Source organism: Pinus tabuliformis, chromosome 4_2, assembly GCF_031772625.1.
Source record: "Pinus tabuliformis cultivar Carrire ecotype Pingquan chromosome 4_2, CPIR1, whole genome shotgun sequence".
Taxonomy (NCBI): Eukaryota; Viridiplantae; Streptophyta; class Pinopsida; order Pinales; family Pinaceae; genus Pinus; species Pinus tabuliformis.
Genome location: NC_142304.1, coordinates 1,046,966,384 through 1,046,975,862, shown reverse-complemented (window position 1 = coordinate 1,046,975,862; position 9,479 = coordinate 1,046,966,384). Strand labels below are relative to the sequence as shown.

The 9,479-nt window shown below is 37.8% G+C and overlaps 1 protein-coding gene across 1 annotated transcript; it reads left to right on the top strand.

Moving 5' to 3' along the window:
- The first annotated feature begins 924 nt into the window (after positions 1-924).
- On the top strand, positions 925-2,151 carry LOC149173207 (F-box/kelch-repeat protein At5g15710-like). The gene has a single exon (XM_089426612.1). It carries the CDS (start codon positions 925-927, stop codon positions 2,149-2,151), a length of 1,227 nt encoding a protein of 408 aa, XP_089282738.1.
- Positions 2,152-9,479: the final 7,328 nt, after the last annotated feature.

Here is a 9,479-nt window from a genome sequence, read left to right as displayed (position 1 = left end):
TAATAATTAGGTTGATTTATAAATAGGGCCACCATTAGATTAAAAATGTGAAATGTTAAACATTACATGTTAAATGTTTACAGTTTGATTTACATTTACATGGTTATGTAAGACTTACCCCATATTGAAATGTAGAGCACAATAAAGATTATGTACTTATAAATTATTACAATTAGAAATTATAGATTAAGACTCGCAAATTTTATATATATATATATATATATAAAACTAAGTAGGTTAGGGCTTGCAGATTATATATATCTATATATATGTTAATAGTTATAAATGATGGGTTTATAGGTAACCTTCCTTCGCAAGCGCATCCCTTAAAAGAGAACAATTTAAAATATAGATTGTCTTATAGGTTATTAAGATTAGAAGTTATGAGTTAAAGTTGGCCAGTTATATATATTTTTAGGGGTTAATAGTTAATCATTATAAGTGATAAGTTAATAACGCTATATAAAGTCTAGTTACAAGGGTTATCATTACAAGTTAAAGATTATATAAATTATGTTTTTAAGGTTATAATAATGAAAATTAATAAGTCCTTTTGTCTTAAGGATCATAGAAAGATGAGTAATACCTATTATAGAAATTAGTAACTTAGAAAGTTACCAAAATAATTTATTAAATCATTATTAGGTTTAAGAATATTATTTCTATTAACTTAATTAATAATTAAATTATAGAATTCTATTTGTCCAGTTATAAAAGCCCGGTCTTTTAAATTAATATTTTGAGCGATGAAAAGTCGGCTAATTTGGTGAGCACGCCCAGCTATAAATCGTAGATGGTCGAATCCAAACCATCAACCTCACACTCTCTGTGTTCGCAGAGAAATTATCCGAATCCTGACCTATCACCTATTAGACCTGAGATTTTTATTTTATTCAAAATCAAAATTTGCGGTTCATTGTCAAAATGGAAATCGAAAGGGCAGTGCAGGAGTGTTGTTCGTCCAAAGTGGAAACACAAAGCGCAGATGGAGAGGAGTGCTCAGCGTGGTGGTCTCAGTTGCCCAACGATCTAAAGGAGAAAGTGTTGGCATGGTTGCCTGTTGAAAACTTATGTAGATATTGTTGCGTCTGTGAAGAGTGGAATACCCTCTTTTTGTCCACAAGGTTTATAAATGATGATTGGGTTGCGGCACCTCCCAACAAGAAATCATGGCTTGTGTTGTGGAATGATATCTCTTTGAACTTTATGGCCTATTGCTTCTTCACTAACACCTGGAAAAAGTTTTCGTTTGCCTTCTTACAAGAAAAATATGACGTGGAGGCGTTAGAGATCCACGGATCGGCGGCAGGCCTTTCCTTGTTGTCAATCGTGTCTTTAAAACATACTTTATTCAGGCACATTGTCTCCAATCCCCTGACAGCGACGTCGTTCGAACTTCCCAGAATCAACGCTAGAGCTATTTGGGGCATGACAATCGTAGCAGGGGAGGGCGAGGGCCACGATGGAGAAACATATAAATTGATCGCGATAACGGGGAATGAACAGAGAGTGCAAATCTACGATTCAGTTCTAAAGACGTGGAGTACAGCGGGACGCGTGCGACATAATTTGGGTTTGTCGTGGACAACATACAAGGAGAAGATAGTTGTTTCTGAGGATTTATTGTATTGCAAGACGGTGGAGGGCATCGCTGTTTTCAACCTCCAAAACGGGAAATATGGTATCGTGCGTTTCCCGTTCGAGAATGCGGAAACTAGGGGAATGCCCAGAGAAGATGTAATTTTCAGTTGCGGCTCGCGAGTGCTTTTAGCGTCATCCGTACTCAAGGCTGACATGGTTTTCCTTGGTTTTATCATAATGGAGATTGTGAAGCCCAAATGGGGTTCGGACAACAGCGTGGGTCTCAGGTTTATTGCGAGGATGCCACCAACTGTTTTGCAAAAGTTTAGGACAGAGAAGCTCACCTCTAAGTTTGTGTTTATTTTGAGAAGGTTCGGAAGTTTAATGTTTGATTTTGAAGGGACAGGGAACTTGGTGTGCCTCAGACATGCGTGTGCTAAAGAGGTGCTTGTTTATAATACAACTCAAAAAACATGGAAATGGCTTCCCACAGGTCCAATACCTGATGGCCGGCAATTTAGTCCAGCTATTTTTAGCTTCGAACCTAGACCTCATAGGAAGGTCGAATAAATCGACCACTTCTCTTATTTTTTGTCAAACTTTTTTTCTTTAATTTGTTGTTTTCTTATTCATTCACAAACACATTTTATAATTTGTTTTTACTATCTTTGCACTTCTCAGATTTAATTAAAATGATCTTTATTATTTTTATCATTATTTTCTTAAATAGATTAAGATTAAGTAAATTCATTATTTTAGGAAGAGGTTAATATTCCTAGTTAAATTCATTATTTGTTAAAAGTGTTGGAATAATGTAGAAATGATATGTTTAGATAGAATTGATAAGTTCTATTCTCGTACTTAGCGCGTTTTGGTTTTCGGTGATCTCAATTATTGGATCTAGATTGTCTTAGAAGCTATCTATGTGTGCCTATATAATGTACTCTTTGCTCAAGTAGATTTGATTTAATTCTTGCGCATCTTTCTGATTTTCTAATATGATATCTTGTGTGTCTATATGATGTACTTGTTGCCCAAATAGTTTGATCAATGAGATTTGATTTAGTTCTTGGGCATCTCTCTGATTTTCTAATATAATATCAAACCCAGAAAAGGAGATCTAGTGAGACTATCTTAGAGAAATCGGATCCTTGAGGGCTATGACATCTCAGATCCATGAGGGCCATGAGGGCTGTGACATCCTGTTGTTATGGTGTTGCTCCCAAGTTTTCATGTTTTAGTCGAGGAAAATCAGTGTTCGTTGTTTGTAGGGTTGTGTACAATCAAGCCTTAGTTCCTGTTGGCTATCTGCAATGGTTGTGTGCAATTTGAATATGTAGATGGGAGGTATTCTCAAGCTTTGTCACAGGTTCCCTATAGTAGTTCCGTTCCATGCAGGGGACTTTTAGTCATGTTGGTGACTGTAGACACATTTGGGAACTTGTCGACAGATGAAATGTGGAATAATAAAGTGAAGCATGCCATAAGTAATTGTTGTTTTGTGAAAAACTAGTGTTTGTGGTCGCACTTTTCATTCACCTTGAATCAATTTACTATTTTTTAAGTCATGTTGTGTATAAATGTAATGAATTTTGTAGAACCTTCAAGTTATGAAGAAGCAATGAATGAGGAATACAACTCTATAATGAGGAATGACACATGGGAATGTCATTAGTATTTTTTAAAAGGATCAAATAACTGTTGTCGCACCAATACAATGGGTCAATACCATGGTAATTACCCCTCGTATCGAAAATACCATGGTACACATTATGTACCCGACTTTAACTAACAAGACATGCGTATGTATGCAACCTTGATTCACAGGACCCGTGTGTAGTTTCTGAAACTTTACTTTTATCATCCATCTATCTCTAAAGTATCATTTCTCTATCCATATCATTGATAACATCTGTATCAATCTACATAACCATCATGTTATCACAATGCTGACATATATTATAAAGTAGGATTCAATTAAGGACAACACATTATCCATAATGCCAACATAGAATCAAGCACAAATTCATTAAAATCACAAGTTTGATAGGTGAATTAGTCACAGTGAAATCACCTTGATTTTTTCAGGGAAAACGAGTTTAAACAACATAAATCAAGATTTGGACACAAATTTTTTCATTGGATTTTAGCAAGAAATCCACTGAAAACTCTAAAAAGTAACTCTTTAAGACTAATCCATTCATATGTTAAATTAATTATATATCTTTTCCATAATGATTATCTCATGAACATTTTTAATAGTGGTAGAGAGATAAAGTTAGTATAGACTGTTCAAGTGAAATGTTATCATGTCCATCTTGAAGAAAGATGAAGTATATGTGACATTGTTGCTAGAGTAAATTGTTTTGAAAGCAAGAGAGAACTAGGTAGTCATGGGAGAAACTGGATATTGAGATCGAGTTATAGATGTCTATCATCAAGTATTTTATTCTCTATATTTGAAAATCATCTTTAACATTGTTTCAGTTGTACCCTTTCAAATATTGTACCCTAGGTTTGAATTTCACCAATCCAAGGAATATTATAAGAGCGATCGTTTTCTTGTTAAATTTTTTTATTTATGAAATATCATTGTATTCAAGTGTACCACGTCATGGAGCAATGAACGAGCCAAGAGAGAGAAGTTGGAATTCAACCAGTGTGTCTCCAAGTGTTCTAGCAGCTAGAACACCCTCCAAAATTTTGGCTTGTGCACAAATTTCGGTGCCTGTTGTGGATCATGTGATTGGTTGTTTCTTAGTCACTTATTTGGTAATCTAATGATTTCAAGCTTCCCTCTTTGGTCTTAAGAGTCATTCATGCTTTTAACTTTCTATAGCATGTGTCATGTTTGGGGAGGGGATTATCGCTGGTCACGCAAAGGGAATGCTTGTTTTTCTTCAAGGGGAAAGCTTTGTGAGAATGAGTTTTCCTTGCCACATAGACATGTTTCACACTCATCTCACACATTAAATTCACAATGCGCAAAAAGCCCAACATTCCTTAGCATTCAAACCTATGTAGTGGTTTCCTCCAATGTCCTTCCTTCAGCCAGAACCCGCTCTCTACATAAACTGCACAGTTTTGTCCCTTAGCTATACAGTCTTCCTTGCATTCAAAAACTGTGCAGAGATGTCCTCCCAGGACCTAATCCCATAACAATGCCTTGCATCCTAAAACTGTGCAGTGTGCCCTTAGCTCCTCAGTCTACCTTACATCCTAAAACTGGACAAATGTGTCCTCCCAGGACCTCATCACACAATAGTCATTGCTCCTTGAAACTATGTAGATGTTTCTCTCAGTGATCACAAGAAAAATGAAATGCGATATGAATCTCAAGGATATTAGGAGGAAGATAAGTTGACCAAATAACCCAAGTTATGATAGATGATTGGGACATCATGAAGACTCGATTTGATGGACAACCCTTTGGAGGGTAGCTATGGAAAACGAAGTACATATTGTGAAATATCCCTCTTAATATAGCTTGAAGGACTTCTTATCATTGTCATATCATTTTGTCTTCAATTACATGCATGGTTACAAGAACTAAATGTCATTCCATGTGTTTCCTCCCCGTGTCTTTCCCCCATTCTCCTATTGAATCAATTGTCATCTTTTGACAAGTTTGGTTGTTATGTCATGTTTTCGAACCATTCTAGTGACCATTAAGGTTGGTCTCTGGGTATACAAGTTGTCCTAACCATGTGAAAACCTATGGAAATATTACAAAAAGTTGTAAGCATTATCATGCAAGTGTCGTCACGGACATCCAAAGGTCTATCCCAAGTGTCTCACCTGTCACTGTTAGCCCTAGACAGTCTCACAGAGTATCCTTCCTTGTTTTGTTGTCTCGTGGTCATTGTTTTCATGTTGTCAAAGTATGTTGAGTGTGTGATAAAAATGTCGAAGTTATAACAAGTTCACTTGTCACTCACACTTGCCATTTTCCTGAAAATATCTCTGACTGAATAAGCCCACCTCATTGGACCCTGAATGAGCTTCACTGTGCAGTATCAGCCCTCAGCGGTGCTGCTCTGCTACTTTGAATTGCACAAAGCTTGAGCATGTCCTCCATGTCAGCTACACTTTGCAATCCCAGAGGAGAGCAGTCTGTCATCCCAGAACTACGTAGAAAATGCCTCAAGGTCTGACCTAGATTGTGCACTTCGCAAGATATGTCATCAATCCTCCTTCTCGCTTGATGGAACCCCATATTGCGTAGAGACCTCAGCACACATTACTCCCAGAAATTGCAGAGAGGTGTCTTCCCAGAAACCTCCCTCAGTCGAGACTCATTACTTTCAAATATTATGGAGAAATGTGCTCTAATCCCTCCGTTATCCTTCCTTGTTTTCCCTCTGGAAATTGTGCATAGTTGTCCCTCAGGGTACCACCTTATAGTAGCCACTCGTGTCCCCATCTTCGCAATCTTGCCTCCCATTGGCCTTTACAAAGTTTCCTCCAATAGTGAAGACTATGCCCTGGACTTCCTCAACCAAGCTTGATCTTCGCTCTGTGTAGTGTCAGTGACTAGTCCACCTCCCTATCACCTCGAACTGTGTGTTGCATAGTTGCTAGGCCCTCTTCCCAGCCTGTCATCTGTATTGGGCCTAAAACACGAAAGAAAATACATGCATCTTAGACTACGAGGTTTTGGATTTGATCCAATCATGTCATAAGTGAATTGCACGAATAGGTAAATTAATGGACCATGGAGAGATGACAAATGGGAGGAAGGATGGTCGCACATTTTGGAAGACTTACTTGCAGTCGGATACATGAGAGAAGCACGTCCAAGAGCAGGCAAAGAGAAAACATGCATACAACCATCTTGCAAGACCAAGACTATTGAAGACCCCATAACATCAAGCCATGTGGAGGAGAAGAAAAAGAACACCCAAGAGTACATCCATCACTTAGTAGTGCAATAGCTTGACATGGACACCACAGCCAGCCAAGACATGTCAGCAGTGTCATGTCAAGTTGTGTCATGAGTTTTCAAGGCCACATCAATACTATAGGACATGTTTTTGGTAACCAAAGGTAATGTAAAGTGGACCTCCAATGGACACACACACTCATGATGGTAGTCCAAGAGTCACAAGGGTCAAGAATCACCCTTGGGTATATATATCCCTCCCATTGTATTAGAAAGAACTTTTCACCTTGGCTCCTCCCACATAGCCTTGAGAGTAGACTATCAGTTATTTGAGGAGAAAGGAGTGGCTCCAATGTCCCAATACTAAGACTAATGATGTATAGTTTATACTATGTCTTGGTACTTTTTCTTAATTCAGAAGCCTATTAAGGCTAACACATTTTCATGCAGGTTTTGTAGATGTTTGTAAGACTATTCTTTCAGAATTTTTAATTCATGTTTGTTTCACTTGTACTAATATATTTGAACTACTTCGGTTGTTTTATTACTGACATCTTTGGGAGTGTGTTGTCTTGGTTATAATAGCTATCTCATCCCTGTGGACTATTCTGAGGGATACTAGACAAACCATCCTTATGTATTGATTATCACCACTGTCACATCCCTGTCGACTACTCCATGGGATACTCGACATGCCATCTTACTTTTCTGGCTATAGCAACTATCACATCCTTGTGGACTACTCCATTGGGTGGTATACATGTTATCCCCCTTTACTTCAGTTCTAACGTCCGTCACATCCATGTGGACTACTCCACTGGGTGGTGTATGTGTTGTTCCCTTCACCTCCATTCTAATGACTACCACATCCATTGTGGACTATTCCGCTGGTTTTCAGGTAGACCTTTCTAGTTCATGTGTCTCTCTTCATGGGTGGTACTATTACCTCACTTAGAGGCTCACTTTCCTCTCTTCCTTTGTAGTAAGAGGACTGAGACACAAGTTACTGTACGCACTTACCAAGGACACATACCTTGTTGTTTGAAGATACCAACACGACATTCTCATGTGTTGACAGCTACAACCAAGACATATCTCTAAGTACATGGACACCAAGCCTTTATACCAGATGGGACTCCTACACCAAACAATGTGAGGTCTAGTTGGGACTTCATACTCGGGAGATCCCCTAAATGTTGGTGGGTCCAACATCATCAACATGAGGGCATAAAATTTTATGACATTATGGATATGACAAATATGGTTTTGGTTGGTAGAGCTCATGGGTGGAATTATTCATTTTCTTGCCTTAAGAAGTGGATTCAATAAGTTTGGGGATAGGTTTTAGATGTCCCTCCTTCAATATACACGATTACCCAAGGATGTTTTCCCTTTTATTTCAACAGGGTTGAGCATGCGACATGGGTTCTCTCCAAATATTGGCACATATAAATGGAACATATTTTATTGAATAGATGGAAGCCACATTTTGAGACAAAGCTAGAATAGTTTGGGGCTGGTCGAATTTATGTTCAGCTGCTTGGGTTACCCCTTCAATTATGGTTGGAGTACATCTTCAGAAGGATTGAGGATGATTTAGGGAACTAACTGGATTATGAAAAGACTTACCAATAATCTGGTAGAATGGCATATGCTCGGATATTAGTGCATTTTGATACCAAGGAAGGGAAGGTCAATATTTTTGTGTTGTAATCATAGGGATTTTCTAGGTTATAGAAGTTGGATTATGAAGGAGATCCCCTCTGATGTTGGCAATGTCATGAGGCAAGACATATATTCAAGGATTTTCCCATGTTATCCAAATGAAATCCACTAGAATAGGGTTCTCATGAACAAGTTGAAAATGAGATAGTGGGAGCATTAATGCCCATCCCTCAACAAAAATTTGATTGGAAAACAAGATCAAAGGAAGAGGGAAAGTTAGGGGAGAAGCACTCATTGTTGCAAAGCTAGAAAAGTCACTTGAATTTTCATTTGGGAACATCCACACCATCACCCCATCCAGGTACTTCTCTTCCCCCTTGATATCTTACTCCTACTTGTATTACTTTACCCTCTATGTACTCTCCTATGTCAATGCCTTCTATTTGTGATGGGTAAATGATATCTTTATGTGAAGTGAGAGTTATAACTTGTACCATAGAATAGGTGTATTTATGTTTTCTAATACCCTCCCCATTTTTCCCTTCATCTTCTCTATCTCAATTCACCTCATCTGAGGATGAATATCAGGGGTCATATAACAGCCATAGGTATAACCTGCGTTCATTAGAAAAATTATCTATCGAGTCAGGTGGGGGTTTGGGTCATCTATTTCCCTCTAAATGCCCTAAGAATTGTTAATGCCACCAATCTCATATCTCTAAATCCATTCAGAAATAAAATCTATATATTGTTGAAGGTAAAACATTATATTTGGAAGGAGTTCTTAGAGAAAGAAATTCCCCTTTCAATGTTCCACAATGAATTGGATTCCTTTCAATTGTCACAGCATGGCTTTCCCTACCAAAACACTAGCTCTTAAGTGACTTTTTGAATTCGAGAAGTTGGATGTGACTTTTCTCTAGGAAACGTTAGGTCTTAGCAGTGAGGTGGTTACAGTTCTGGAAACCATGGTCAAGGATTGGAATTTTTTTGCTTTAGATGTGAAAGTCTTATATGTGGGACTACCTTTATGCATCAATTGTAGAAAGATTAACCTTCTGAATTTTTGTGGAAGAGAAGGGTTTATTTTTGCAGTATTGTGTCTAAATAACTTCAATTAGGAATTACTATCTAAAATATTTATGGCCCATGTGAGTACCATGTAGCATTTTTGGAATAAATCATGTCACTATATTCCATGAAGGAAAACAACCTGATCATGTGGGGTGACCTTGATTTCTCCATTGGTATATATCACATATGGGGTGATCATGCTCATATGGATTTGCTCTCATATTTTTTTCACATCTTCTGGAATCATATGGGCTCATTGATGTTGAAGTGTCATGTT